The sequence below is a fragment of the Schistocerca serialis genome, chromosome 2, assembly GCF_023864345.2.
Source record: "Schistocerca serialis cubense isolate TAMUIC-IGC-003099 chromosome 2, iqSchSeri2.2, whole genome shotgun sequence".
Classification (NCBI taxonomy): domain Eukaryota; kingdom Metazoa; phylum Arthropoda; class Insecta; order Orthoptera; family Acrididae; genus Schistocerca; species Schistocerca serialis.
This window is the reverse complement of record NC_064639.1, coordinates 606,159,112-606,175,224: the sequence shown is the minus strand read 5'-3', so window position 1 is coordinate 606,175,224 and position 16,113 is coordinate 606,159,112. Positions and strand designations below refer to the sequence as shown.

General features: G+C 44.6%; 1 protein-coding gene across 1 annotated transcript in view; it reads right to left on the bottom strand.

The window, feature by feature from the left end:
• LOC126456273 (G-protein coupled receptor GRL101-like) overlaps positions 1-16,113 on the bottom strand; it is a 568,827-nt gene that overhangs the window by 31,772 nt on the left and 520,942 nt on the right. The window contains exon 26 of the mRNA XM_050092025.1: positions 11,759-11,979. Within this exon, the coding sequence (XP_049947982.1) occupies positions 11,759-11,979 (221 nt within the window). The remainder of the gene's footprint in view (positions 1-11,758; positions 11,980-16,113) is intronic.

The window sequence follows — 16,113 nt, the reverse complement described above, 5'->3', positions numbered from 1 at the left end:
GCATTAGTACATCTATGATGCTGAACTGCTGATATATGATATTCTTCTTATATACTGCTGTGTTCGCAACTTGCAGTTACAGCCAAACGAAACATGAACGATAAACAGCTCGGATAAGAAAAGAATAGAAGCTTTTGAAATGTGGTGCCACAGAAGAATTCTGAAGATTGTGCGAATAGATCAGGTAACTAATAAGCAGGTAGTGAATAGAGCTGGGGAGAAAAGAAATTTGTGGCACAATATGGCTAGAAGAAGGATTCGGTTAATGGAAATATTCTGAGACATCGAGATATCACCGATTTAGTACTGGAGGGAAGTGTGCGGAGAAAAAATTGTAGAGGGAGACCAAGTGATGAATACAGAAAGGACATTCGGAAACATGTAAGTTGCAGTAGTTATTCGGATATGAAGACATATGGAGAGTTGAATCAAACTAGTCTTCGGAGCGAAGACCATTACAACGGCAACTACTAGAGAAGCCGTAGATACAAACGTCAGATGCTCTAATAACGACTGTGTTGACTTGTTTCCGTTAACACTGATTCCTTAGCTGTGATGTTTAGGCGCACAAGCTGCAGCAAGGATTGTTACGAGAGTATCACGTTTCAGTAGAGACGCGATACCGTGTCCACTGCAGTCTTAATTGACGCGGTTGTTGGGTCAGTCGCCGCGAGCAATGCCCGCGTGGTTTGAGGTGCCGTTCACGAGTTGCACGGCCCCTCCCACCGGAGGTTCGTGTCCTTCGTCGGGCATGGGTGTGTGTGTGTGTGAGTGAGTGAGTGAGTGTGTGTGTGTGTGTGTGTGTGTGTGTGTGTGTGTGTTGTTCTCAGCATAAGTTAGTTTGAGTAGTGTGTAAGTCTATGGACCGATGATCTCAGCAGTTTGGTCGCCTAGGAATTCACACATTTTTTTGTTGCATCAGCACGGACACACGTAGGGGTTGTCTGCTGCGGGGTTGCATGTTCAACAACGCTCGCTGAACAGTGTGGTACGAAAGAACTGTGCTGCACCAGCACTGTACTCTGACGTCTAGAGTTGCTACAAACTACCGTATATCCTGCTTTACAGAAAGAGCAGGCCTCCGACCTCCACTTTCTACGGCCAGGAATGGATATCCAACATCTTGTGTCATTGTGGTTTGACCGTCTGTGACCGGTCAAAGGATGATATTTTAATTCTAGTGTCGTCATGGTAGTCTTGTCGTCTTAACTTATTGGTGTGGCACCGGAAATTTACTATGATATGCTTTAAATATTAGTCGTTATTTACTATAATGTTACTTATATGTATGTGTTCAATACGTTGTCAAACACCAGGCAGAAAAAATACTTGTACTGACGCTTAGAGCATAATTACATCGGTAGTGCACGGCAGTAGTAGTTCGAGCGGCAAAGATGCTACGATGCTTGCAGCCGGCCGAGAGAAGAATAGTCTAAAGCCATCTGAAACAATGACTTAATTGTTAAAAGTAGTGTTATCGCTTTACGTTTTTCCGTGTGATTCGTTCCAAAACAATTTGACATGGATGTTATAGTCAGTTGAGAAAGAGAATTACCATGGAGAAGACGTGTTGAAAAGTCAACTTCACACAGGAACATTCGCTGATCCGAGGTAGTTGTCTTGTTTAGCTGTGCGAGTTCCGCCAGTGAAATACTATCTTGCAGGTCCCATGGGTAAATCACTGGATTGCTATTGACAGCCGGCCGGAGTGGCCGTGCGGTTCTAGGCGCTACAGTCTGGAGCCAGGCGACCGCTACGGTCACAGGTTCGAATCCTGCCTCGGGCATGGATTTGTGTGATGTCCTTAGGTTAGTTAGGTTTAATTAGTTCTAAGTTGTAGGCGACTGATGACCTCAGAAGTTAAGTCGCATAGTGCTCAGAGCCATTTGAACCATTTTTTTTTTTTTTTTTTTTTTTTTTTTTGCTATTGACACAGATAATGTTTATGTTATACTAAAGAGAGGGCTTGAAGATTTTATTGGAGGGAGTAATATTTTATTGTGGACACTGTCCGAAAACCAAGTATTTATTATGGAGTCGTAACTGAATTTGAGATCACGTACCGACCTAGATTGTTCCGCAAATCCTAACTAGTTCTCCAGTGCTGCAAAGCCGTAATTTAGTGTTGAAGTGATTGATTTGGTTTATGTAGTTAGTACACCCTAATAGAATCGAGTGCTCGTTCTGATTTGTGGGATTTCCACACACTGGGATCACATAGAAGCGCGTTGTTTATATAAAGCAGTGGAATGTTATTTCGCTTTGAGCCATAGTGACACAGTTTACGATATTTGATACTGAAGTGGCACTGGAGAGTTTCGGAACGTAACTATTTATTGGTCGTACAGTGGCGATTGACCGTAGATTGTCTAGATCTTTCCCGTAACTATAAATAGTAATCCCTTGGAGCCATTAACATTGGAACATTCATGCATTGTAATTACTTTCGTTTGCTTAAATGGCAAGTAACCGTTCACTTCGGCACAGATAGTGGGTCGCGATTTTCCAGTAATGAAGAGGCTTACATTTTGCTTTGATTGTATAACTTCAGGTCTTAAAGTGGAGGTGGCACATAGCTTTTCTCTTTGTATTTTTTGTGAATGTTGAATTGCTTCACTGGGGAATAGATTTTTACTGGCACTCGACCATTACAGTCAACTTATTATGTATGAGCAATCTTAAATGAAACTACCGAGCGTATAAAGAAAATAAAGAAGTTCCGACTTTTACTTAAAGAAAAAGAATGGTTGTTCGCAAACCAAACTATTTTAATGGCTAAGGAATAAAAAATGGAATTATATGAAATTAAATGAAACTATATTAACGTCTTAAAATAGTTTGCGAGGGAAAAAATATTAAGACAAAGTTATTATTGGTCTACAAGTAGTTAAGCGAACAGTGCCACTGTAAGTTCGAATTACCACTAGCTTGTGATTTTACCAGAGCAGAATTTCAAATGAGAAGGATAAACAATATTTAAAAGAAAGGACGTTTAATCTAGTAAATGATTAATATCAAAATATATACTTCATGCTAAAATGTTTTTGGAAAGAAAAATAAATTTTAATCGAAAAAAAAAACACTTATTTCATACCGAAATAAAACGGAGCGAAAAGTTGTCGAGAAAAATTGCATAGTTGACTAAGGGTTTTGTTATGTTTCAGGTATGGAATTCCTGGAGTTTATTAATAATCTGAGGGGAACCTGCACCATTACGTAATACAATTTACTGCTCAGTGGACGAAATTGACCAAGCGGTTGTTCTGCTTTGAATCAATTACCTTTGAGTGATAGGCGATGTGATAAAACCGTGTAGACCTCATTCATTAAATATTTAGTTGAGTACAACTGGTAGATTATACGTAGTAACTAATCAGTGGACAGTTCAGATACTATAGGGCGCAGTCGCTAGGTTGAAATAATTTAAATTAAATAATAATAGATTTGCGCTGGAACAAAGTAACAACAAATGCATACAAGGTCACGTATACGTAGTTGCATTTAGTCACATTCATAGGGACGACGTAAGAGTTGTTTACTTATTTAGTACAAAAAATGTGGACCACTGATAGCATCCCCTTCTCGCAACTTACTGCAAGTAGAGGTAATCCTGAGCTGAGAGTGTGTACACAGTAGCGACTATTTGTTTACGTAAACACGAATGTGCCTTCTGTTTAGTGCAAAGAAGTGATTAGCCTGCAAAGTTATTGCTCCGTGTCAGTGAAAGAAGGGCGACCCTGGGTTTCCAGAAAGTGTTAAGCATATCATGAAGGTTGAATTATGTATTCAGTATAGACGAAATATGGTGCAGTTCATAACCCAGTAACGAGATAACTTCACTTCAGCACAATTTCAAGACTTTTGTGTAAAATAAATACCGTGCAGTGAATTACAGGCACACTGCACGATTCTCAACAGAAGTACAGTGACCCCTATGTCAACTAGTATTTTCATCTGACACGTGCATGTACAGGATCCTTTTAGTTTTGGTCACTACGAATTGCCGTAGGAGCACGGGCAAATTTTTATTCAGCTAACTGTATGTATCGTGGCGTTGCGATTCGTCATGGAGCTACACTCCCAGCGTTGTCACGAAATATGAGGAATCGAAGCCGTATCGAGTGCGGCATATTCGACAGTCAGCTGCCGGGAGAGCGTGGCCCTCCCGGGAATTAATGCAATGCAGGATGTCTTTTGTAGCAACAAATGTTTTGCACTCGAACAAAAAGCTGTTCATTTTCCTGTCGGAGTACGTACAAGCACGGTATTAATTTGAAGCGCTGAAATAGATATCGCTGTTACATTCACTTACAGTAAATGTAAGATTTACAGGGTGGTTATAATAAATTGCAACTGGTTACAGAGGTGCTGTGTGAACTGCAGTTATCGTAGGGAGCAAAACATGGTAGACATTCTAATGCGTTAACGCAGAATCGGTTTACCATGCAATTATTTTATGACATCCAAACATGATAGATATTCTAATGTGTTAACGCAGAACCGGTTTGCGCTGGAAAAAAAAAGTTCCAGTTTTAGCAGCCAGGTTTCGTTCACAAGGACGTATAGAAATGTTTCCGTATGTAATGGATTAGGAATGGGACGGGGGCAGTAAAGGTCAAACAATTGAGGAACGCATAATGTTGTGGTTCCGTAAACCTTCCCGGCGCCGTAGTTGATGATACCTATACCGGGTCTCCAGCCGCAACGTAACGTCATCTTGACGAAATATTTCGGCGGTCCATATGGCCGTAAGCCGTCGCACTAACTCGCCGGAGCTGTAATCAAACCGCAGCGGCGGCTACTTTATACACCGCCTGTGGGTCCACCGTACGTGCGCGAACGTGAACGTGATAGCACTCTGGTAGTGAAAACTCGGGGAAACCAAAAATCGATGTCAAACTCTGTTGACACCTTTTGATGACCGTAACAAAAACCACTGTTTTTTAATGTCAAACAAGACAGGGTTCCAACTTGAACTTAAAGTATTACTCTTTATCCCCGTCTATAACATAGTCAGAGTCTGATCTAGGAAACGATTCAGAACATCTCTCCCATGTGGGCACACCATAAACTTATCGCTTCAGTTGTCTGCATCCCAATATCAAGTTCACGATGGAAAACTTCCGTTTTTAAATGTTTTGGTCTACAGGAGGGATGATGGGACGTTAGGACATAATGTTTATCGTAATCCCACGCATACGGACCGATATCTTCATGCATAAAGTTGTCATCCGTCGTTGTCAACGCAAAGGGGTCCTACGTAGATCGGTAAAAAGAGCTCATGCTGTCTCAGATGCAGATAGTTTGACACAAGAACTGGATCATCTAAAAGCAGTGTTCAAGTAGAATGCTTGTCGCGCCAATGAGATCCGCCGTGCTCTGCAGACGGGACCTTCGCGGGAAAAAATAAAGGACACATTCTAATCGGTAGCGCTCCTACCTTTCGCTGCAAGTAAATCTTCAAAAGTAGGAAGAATTTTAAAGAGATTTGATATTAACAGTGTATTCCGTCCGTCAGCTAAGACTAGAGAGCTGCTTGGTTCGGTGAAGAATGATTTCCATTTGAGGAAGCCCGATGCCTACAAAATTCCCTGCCATTGCGAGAGAGCCTATAGTGAACAGACGATTCGTACGGTCCAATAACGGTGCGTGGGGCACCATCGGCATGCGCGTTTATTTCACCCAGGAAAATCTGCATTTGCGGATCATTGTCTTACTGAAGGCCATAAAATGTTGTATCATGAGACACAAGTGGTTGCCCTGTGTCGCGGTATTGGGGCTGTGTAGTGAAAGAAGCCATTGAAACCCGGCTATCTGAAAATATATAAACATATATGAGGGATATCCTTTAAGTGAAAGTAATAACCCTCTTTTGTTTGACATTAAAAACCCGGTCTTTGTTTCGGTCATCAAAAGGGGACAAAACAATTTTTGATATCGATTTATCGTTTCCGCGAGTTTTCACCACCGGTGGGCTGCCATGCTTTGCGCTAGAGTGCAATTACGTTCATCTGCGAACTCTGGACCTACAGGCGGTGTATTAAAAGAGCCGCTGCCTCGGTTTGATTTCAATTCCGACAAGTCAGTGTGACGGCTTACTCACCTGAAGATAGCGGCCAGGTGGACAGCCGAAATATTGTGTCAAGATGATGTTATGTTCCGGCTGAAGACCTGGGATGAATATCAAGGCATAATATTGGTTTTATTATTAACCACAGTTTACACAATTGTTTCAGTATGAGCACCGGAGACGTGGAGGAGATGCTGCATACATAAAATGACGTGATCAACAGTTGCTCACAGTAGTTCCTGTGGCATTTGAGCGACGTGTTCATAGACTTCAGATCAGGTAGAGGCGGAACGTGTCCTTGGTTAACACATTCTTTTAGATAATCCCATAGACAAAAATCACATGGATACAGATTGGGCAACCTTAGAGGCCATGAATCTGCAAAAACCTCTCGAGATAACACGTTCGTGGATGATTGCATTCAGCAGGTCTTTCAGTGGGCGAGCGAGAGGAGGTTATGCCCTGTCTGGCATGACAGCAGTGGCTTACACACAGCTTCTCTCATTCGCAGCAGCAATCACATGCTATACAACAAAGTCTCGATAAAGCGCAGACGGCATGGTAAACAAGACAGGCCCTCTCGGTGTATTCTCTTCTAAAAGAACGGACCGAGAATAAAGGTGCTCGTGAATCCACAACACAGAGTCACATACGGTGAGTGCAATCACTCTGTAATGAAAATGAACCTCGTCACTCTACAGAATTTTGCACTGCCACAAATTATCAATTTTGACCCATGCCAGAAACCAAAGAGCAAATTGAGAATGTTGCTACGTATAAATAGGTATCATTTACAACACCGTCTGGATCTTGTACGGGTACCAGTTTAATATAGACCGCAAAACTTTTCTTACTATTGACCATGAGGTAGACAGTTCTCTTGACACTCCGAGAGCACCAGTACTAGCAACAGCAACGTCATTAAACAATTTACAACGAGATTGGATGCCTTTGTCTTCCAGGTGCCACACCAAGTTCACCTTTGTTTTAGAATTTCATTATCATCTTCCTTAATGACAAGAGGCTTCCTCTCAGACCTTCCAGTCAGCGATACTTCCTCAGTGCAGCACCATAATTGCGCCGTTCACATAACACAGTTCACTAACAGCGCGCGGCCTATATTCTCGATATCCATACTGTTCACTCACTTCGTGGGTTGTCCAATGAAAGCGTGGATGCCATACCGTCATACGCTCACTGTACAGCGCCATATTTGCGCCTGATGCCCAAAATGGGAATTAATTTGTTTCCAGCGTAAATAGGTTGCGCCTTAACGTATTATCATATCTACTAAGATTCACAGCCTTACGATAATTACAGCACACACTGCACCTTAGTGAACAGCTAGCACCCGATAATATCAGCATTAGTAAGCAAGAATAAAGCTGTCTCTGACTATTTTAAATGAGCTTGAATTGTTCAAAGATCCCTAAGTTCTGATGTGATATTACACGAAATTTTACGAAGGACGAAAAGAGAGAATCGTTTTGCTGATTACACTGCCAGAAGAAACATTAGTACACCGATTTAGTGCTTTCCAGTTCACTCACGATTTATTGTTGCAACTGTCCACATGGAGTACATGTAATGATTACACTCACAGACCAATAACACAAGCGGTTCTGAAGTATCAGGTAGCGTACCAAGCCATTCTGAAACACCCATATTAGACCGTGATGCAGCCTCCATACGCAGCAGTGTAGACGCTGACTCTCGCATCCAGTCGACCGTACAGTTGGCGAATACCGTCCTGGGATACGTAATGCCACACCTGTTAGACCTGTTCACGTAGTTCTGTAAGGGCTGTTGGTTGACGAATCGCACAAGTCAGTTACCGTCCCACAACATCCCACACAAACTCAGCTGGAGGCAAGTCCGGAGATCATCCTGGCCAGGGAACCTGCTGCGCGTCTCGCAGAGCACGTTCCCTTTCACAGGCAGTGTATGGGTGAGCATTATCCTGTTGGAACAACACATCACATCCCTGTTGCAATAACGGCAAAAGAATGGGTATAGCTACATCTGCATTTACCGTGCGCTGATTAGCGACCCTTCCAGAAACACCAAAGGTGAACCAGAGTTATAACTTATAGCACTCCAGACGATAAGGCCTGGGAAAGAGCCAGTGTATCTCGGACAAATGAACACTACGAGAGAGCACTCACCAGGCCTACGTCGTACGTGCAAGCGACCATCACTCGCGTGCAGGCAGAGTCTGCTTTCATTTTTGAAGACCAAGGCGAGCCATTCAATCTTCCAAGTCATCCTGAGGCGGCACCAGCCGAGCCGTGCACGTCGATTCTGTGGCGTGAGTGGAAATCGGGATATAGGTGTGCGCATCTTTAGCCTCACCGCTAAAAACCGGTTTGCAACAGTTCAAGTTTACACGTCTGGGCTCACGCGACCTCTTATGTGTGCTGCGGTATCTGTAGGACCTGCCACTGTTGCCCTTACAATACAACGACCCTGGTGGGCGTTATACAGAGACTCGTCAACGGGAACGAGAATGTTCACTTGAGCACAGATACCAGCACTGCTACACCACAGACGCAGCACGTCGAATTTGTGTTGCGATTCTTAGAAAGGATCATTCCGCCACTCGTAAGGTCAAAATTTAGCCCCTTTCCAATTTGGCTCAGTTAGTTGTAGGAAGTACGTATGCATCTCCACGGTATGATCACCTGCTTATTTCAGAATTTTGTATCACACTGAGCTTTCCCTATTAAAAGGTAGACACAGCTGGCGCTCTGGTAGCTATGTCTCTATGCTATCTCTTAGCGGACGACGTTGAAACTATTATCAGAACATCTACCATTGTCCATCTTCATCTACATCTACATGGTTACTCTACAATTCACACTTAAGTGCCTGGCAGAGGGTTCATCGAACTAGTTTCATACTACTTCTCTATCACTCCACTATCGAATGGCGCGTGGGAAAAAGGAACACCTAAATCTTACCATTCGAGCTGTGATTTCTCTTATTTTATTATGATGATTATTTCTCCCTACGTAGGTGGGTGTCAACAAAGTGTTTTCGCATTCGGAAGAGAAAGTTGGTAATTGGAATTTCGTAAATAGATTTCGCCGCAAAGAAAACAGCCTATGTTTCAGTGAGTGCCACCCCAACTCGCGTATCATAACAGTGACACTCTCACCCTTATTGCGCCATAACACGAAACGAGCAGCCCTTCTTTACACGTTTTCGATGTCCTCCGTCAATCGTACCTGGTAAGGATCCCACACAGCGCAAGAATATTCCAGCAGAGGACAGACAAGTGTAATGTAGGCTGTCTCTTTAGTGGGTTTGTCGCAACTTCTACGTGTTCTGCCAACAAAGCGTAGTCTTTGTTTCGCCTTCTCAACAATATTATCTACGTGGTCTTTCCAATTTAAACTGCTCGTAATTGTAATTCCTGGGTATTTAGTCGAATTGGGAGACGTTAGATTTGTGCGATTTATTGTATACCCAAAATTTATCGGATTTCCTTTAGTACCCATGTGGATGACCTCACACTTTTCTTTGTTTAGTGCCAACTGCCACTTTTCGCACCACACAGAAATTCTCTCCAGATCACTTTGTAATTGGCACTGACTGTCTGATGATTTTACTAGGCGGTAAATTACAGCGTCATCTGCAAACAATGTAAGGGGGCTGCTCAGATTATCACTTAGATCATTTATGCAAATCAGGGACAGCAGAGGGCCAATGACACTGCCTTGAAGAACGCTACACATCACTTCTACTCGATGATTTACCGTCTATCACTACGAACTGTAACCTCTGTGAGAGGAAGTCACGAATCCAGTCACACAACCGAGACGATACTCCATATGGACGCAATTTGATTAATAGTCGCTTGTGAGGAACGATATCAAAAGCCTTTTGGAAATCTACGAATATGGAATCGATCTGAGATCCCTTGTCGACAGCACTGAATACTTCATGGGAATAAAGAGCTAGCTGTGTTGCGCAGCAGCGATATTTTCTCAATCCGTGTTGGTTATGTATCAGTAAGTCATTTTCTTCAAGGTGATTCATAATGTTCGTGTACAGTATATGCTCCAAAATCCTACTGCAAATTAAGGTCAGTGATATGGGTCAGTAATTCAATGGGTTACTCCTATTTCCTTTCTTGAATATTGGTGTGACGTGTCCTACTTTCCAGTCTTTAGGAACAGATCTTCCGTCAAGTGAGCGGTTGTATATGACTGCTTAGAAGGGCCCTATTGTGCCTGCAGTCTCTGAAAGGAACCTGGCTGGTATACCATCTGCACCGGAAGACTTGTCGTTCTTAAGTGATTTGAGTTGTTTTGCAACACCTAAGGTATCTAACAGGTGATCAAAAAGATAGTATAAATTTGAAAACTTAATAAACCACGGAATAATGTAGATAGAGAGGTAAAAATTAACACACATGCTTGGAATGACATGCGGCTTTATTAGAACCGAAAAAAACAAAGTTCAAAAAATGTCCGACAGATGGCGATGGACAGCAAAACTGCTACCGTGACGGATGAGAGGTACGCCGATATCTTACAGAATCGCGTCATCCCCAGCCTGGCTGATAAACACCTGCTGGAACGTACGATGTTTATGCAGGATGGCGCTCCACCCCATGATGCTAGACCCGTGAAAGATCTCTTGCGCGTCGTTTGGTGATGATCGTGTGCTCAGCCGCCACTTTCGTCATGCTTGGCCTCCCATGTCCCCAGACCTCAGTCCATGCTATTATTGGCTTTGGGGTTACCTGAAGTCACAAGTGTAACGTGATCGACCGATATCTCTAGGGATGCTGAAAGACAACATCCGACGCCAATGCCTCACCATAACTCCGGACATGCTTTACAGTGCTGTTCACAACATTATTCCTCGACTACAGCTATTGTTGAGGAATGATGGTGGACATATTGAGCATTTCCTGTAAAGAACATCATCTTTGCTTTATCTTACTTTGTTATGCTAATTATTGCCATTGTGATCAGATGAAATGGTATCTGTCGGACATTTTTTGAACCTTTGTATTTGTTTTTTGTTCTAATAAAACCCCATGTCATTCCAAGCATGTGTGTCAATTTGTACCTCTCTATCTAAGTTATTCCGTGATTTATTCAGTTTTCAAATTTATACTGACTTTTTGATCACCCGCTACTTTTATGTCACTCATGCTAACAACTGTTCTGGTTTCGCATCCTGGAGTATTTACTTCGTTTTCTTTCGTGAAGGAATTATGGAAAGCTGTATTTAGTAACTCCGCTCTAATGACACCATCATCGATAACATTTCCATCGCTATCGCGCAGTGGCCGTATTGACTGTGTTTTGCCACTGGTGTACTTTACATACGACCAGAATCTCTTTGGGTTTTCTACCATATTTTGAGACAATGTTTCATTGTGGAAACTAACAAAAGCATGTGCAGTCATCGGATCAAAATCGACATCGTCTTTCCTAGTATATTAACATATTTATCCGCAAGTGTACAATTTCGGTCTTCATAAGACGTGATGCGGAGAGAAAACCAAACAACAACATTCAAATGAAGGTAGTTCCACTAATAGACAAGAAAAAGTTTTATTAAACGACAGATAGGCTATACCGAACTGCAAGTTCACGTGAGACCAGACAATGTGAAGAGAGAGCGCAGTGCAGTGCGTGGCAGACAGTCGAGAGAAGGGTAGAGACTCGCCTGCGGTGGGACGGTGATGCCCGCGAGCGAGAGCAGGCCCAGCAGGATGATGGGCATCCAGCAGGCGGCGTCGGTGGCCACGATGAGCGTCATGCGGCGCGCCATGGTGGCCGAGTCGGGCCGCTTGTGCTGCTGCTGGACGGCGCGCTGCGTGGTGCGCGCCACCGCGTACATCCACACGTAGCCCAGCGCGATCACCGAGAACGACGCCAGGTTGAGGACTGCAACAGCGCCAGCACGTCACGCTCTCCTCCACCACTCCGTCCTCCACTGTGCGTCTGATACCTGCACATACACTGATCAGCCACAACATTACGACCATCGACCTATTAATGATACACACCCGCACAGACGATAGCAGCATCACCTGGCTACTAATGATTGCTGAACAGATACATTGCAGATGCGTGTAAACTTATTCTCATACATTAAGGATAATGCTGATACATGGTGAAACAACGCTCTGGTCGGCGGTTTGCGGGTTTAAATCACCTCGGGATATGACCATGAGGTGCATGTCACCAGCGGTCGCCGCAAGGTGGCGCTGGCAGCAGTCCACATACGCAGAGGTGTGTTGGTGCATATCAGAGTACGATGCAGCCAGTAAGCGTGCAGACGTTTTCAGACGTGCTAATGGTGACTGTTTGTTGAAAATGGCTCAAAGAACACATGTTGATGACGTTATGAGGGGTAGAATACTAGGGAGACTGGAGGCTGGTCAAACACAGCAGGTCATAGCACGGGGCCTCCGTGTGCCACAAAGTGTGATGTCACGATTATGGCAACGATTCCAGCACACAGGAAACGTGCCCAGGTGCTACAGTAACCTGACGTCCAGAGTGTACAACACTACAAGAAGGCCGATATCTCACCATCAGTGCCCTCAGACGGACACGGAGTACTGCAGGTAGCCTTGCTCTGGACCTTACCGCAGCCACTGGAACAGCTGTCTCCAAACACACAGTCTACAGACGACTGAAGAGACATGGTTTATTCGCCCGGAGATCTGCAAGGTGCATTCCAGTGATCCCTGGTCACAGTGGAGTCCGTAAAACTTGATGTCAAGAACAGAGTACATGGTCATTGGAACAGTGGTCCCAGGTTATGTTCACAGACGAGTCCACGTATAGTCTGAACAGTGTTTCTCGCCGAGTTTCCTTCTGGTGTGAACCAGGTACCAGACCAACCCCTTAATGTCCTTGAAAGGGACCTGTATGGAGGTCGTGGTTTGATGGTGTGGGGTGGAGTTATGATTGGTGCACGTACCCCCCTGCATGTCTTTGACAGAGGAACCGTAACAGGTCAAGTGTATCGGGACGTCATTTTGCACCATTATATCCGCCTTTTCAGGGATGCAGTGGGTCCCACCTTCCACCTGATGGATGATAACGCACGGCCCCACCGACCTGCCATCGTGCAGGAGTACCTTGAAACACAAGATATCAGGGGAATGGAGTGGCCTGCCTGTTCTCCAGACCTAAACCCCATCGAGCACGTCTGGGATCCTCTCTGTCGACGTATCGCTGCACGTCTTCAAACATATAGGACACTTCAGGAGGTCCGACAGCCACTGGTGCAAGAATGGGAAGCTATACCCCTGCAGCTGCTCGACCACCTAATCCCGAGTATGCCAACCCGTTGTGGGGCCTGTTTAGGTGTGCACGGTGATCATATCCCATATTGATGTCGGGGTACATGCGCAGGAAACAGTGGAATTCTGTAGCACATGTGTCGCTGGACGGTTTCCTCAACTTATCACCAATACCGTAGACTTAACAGATCTCTGTCGCGTGTGTTCACTATATTCCTATGCTATTAGCGTTAGTTTTGTGTAGTGCCACGTTGTGTGGCACCCCATTCGGCAATTATCCTTAATTTATCACCATGAGTGTAGTATCAGTGAGCGTGCTATCCTTATGCAGAACAGGGAAGGCGCGAGATCTATCTGAGCCTGAAGAGGGTAGGTTGTTATGGCCTGGAGACCTGAAACGAGCATTTCGGAAACTGCACGACTGGTCGGGTGTTTCAAGAGAGCTGTGACAAGTGTCAACAACAAGCGGTGAAACTGCGGCCAGACGTCGTGGTGTTTAACGCCCATCCCTCATTACAGGTGTTGAACGTCGTAGGCTGAGCAGTCTCGTAAAACAGGGCAGGCAGCGAACTGTGGCGGAGCAGACATTAGACTTTAATGCTGGGTAGAGTACAAATGTGTCTGTACACACAGTGCACCGAAAACTCCTAATGACAGGCATCTGCCGCCGGACACATGCAAGTGCCAATGTTAACACCACGATATCGGCAACTACGAGTGAAATGGGCACGTGAGTATCGGCACTGGACGTTGCCGCAGTGGCAGAGCGTTGCACGGTCTGATGAATCCCAATATCTTCATCATGCCAATTGGAGAGCGGGAATCCGTCTTCTTCCAGGGGAACAGCTCCTTAACACACGTACTGTGGACGCAGACAAGCTGATAGCGGCTCCATTATGCTCTGGGGAACATTCATGTGGCCATACACAGGTCCAGTAGACTTCGTGCAATGAACCACGACGGCCAAGGACTTGCGGACCTACGTACAGCCATTCATGGCGATCGTGTTTCCCGGCGGCAGTGGCACTTTCCTCCAACATAATGCGCCGTGTCTCAAGGTCAGGAGTGAGATGGAGTGGTTCGAGGTACACAATGGCGAGTGCCAGTCGACGTCCTGCTCCCCCCCACCCCCACCCAACTCGCCAGATCTGGACCCAATAGAACACACCTGGGATGTGATTGAACGCGCATCATAGCCTTCTCCCTGGAATTTATGGGAATTAGGTGAATTGTGTGCACAAATGTGGTGCCATCTCCCTCCAGCAACGTATCAAGGCCTCATTTATTCCATGCCAAGACGCATCCCGCTGTTATCCTTACCTACATTCGACATAACGGCGATTAGGAAGTTGGTCCTAATGGTCTTGCTGATCATTGTACATTACCTCATCAAGACTATCAAGACAAACCTACGTAACGTGGTACTGTCTACTACACCTCACACATGGCGGAGGGTCGTTGTAAAAAAATCGTTTGAAATCAGATACAATTCATCAGTTCCGAAGTGTCACCAACATTCGTGCTAGCACAGTCACTATGCGTGGAGAGTTAAAAATAATGGGATACTAAGGTCGACTAGCTCCTCACGAGTCATACATTTTAGCAGCTTATGCTAAACGATACTTGAGCTGATCTAAAGAGTGACGCTACTGAACAGTGGAAGACCGGAAACAAATACCGTGGGGTGATGAATCACGCTATACCCTGTGGCTATCCTATAGAAGGTTTTCTTGGCATTGCCCACAGAACGAAACCTCCCTTCATATGTAGCACCACCAGTGAGGTACAGAGAAGATGGTGTTTCAGTATATGGGTGTTTTTCATGACTAGGATGTGGGCCCTTACTCCACTTAAGAAAATGTGAAATGGTGATACATGTGTACTTGTACAGATTTTCTACATTGTGTATGACAGAGGAACACTTCAGAGTCGATCACCGAATCTGTCAGCATGAGAATGCACCCTGTAATATAGAAGCATCTGTGACGCAATGCTTTGCAGACAATAACGTTTCTGAACCAGACTGGCCTGCGCATATTCCTGACCTGAACCAATGGAACACTTTTGGGGTGAGTCAGTGCATCAAATGTATTCCAGGCCCCAGCATCCAACATTAATACGGAGAGTGGAAACATTGCACATTAATGTCTACTAAATAGTGTCGGGATACTTCTGATCAGACACCGCGACTACTTTTACATGTATCTCGTCTGGCTGTCCACTGCACCATCAAACATTTATGCTCACCAACTTGGATCCTGTACACGAGCACCACACACATTGAAACGCCCAATGAAGTGCCAACCACTTCATACCAACAATCCCCCCGTTCCATCCTTATCTCTGATTTTGATTGGAGTCATGAGGCCCACCATAAACTCCTCATCTGTGCTAACCTTTTCACCTCAGACTAGCACTTGCATCCTACGTCCTGGATTATTTGCTGGATGTATTCTAAACTCTGTATTACTCTACAGTTTTTTCTTTCTGCAGGTCTCTCAACAAGTACCATGAAAGTTATTCGCTGATGTCTTAACAGATGTCCTATCATCCCGTCCCTTTTCTTGTCAGAGTTTTCTATACAATCCTTTCCCCGCCGACTCTGCGGAAAACATCCACATTCCTTACTTTATCAGTCCACCTAATTTTCAACGTTCTTCTACAGCTCCGCATCTCAAATGCTTTCTTTCTCTTCTGTTCCGGTTTTCCCGCAGTCCATGTTTCAGTACCCTACACTGCTGTGCTCCAAATGTACATTCCCAGA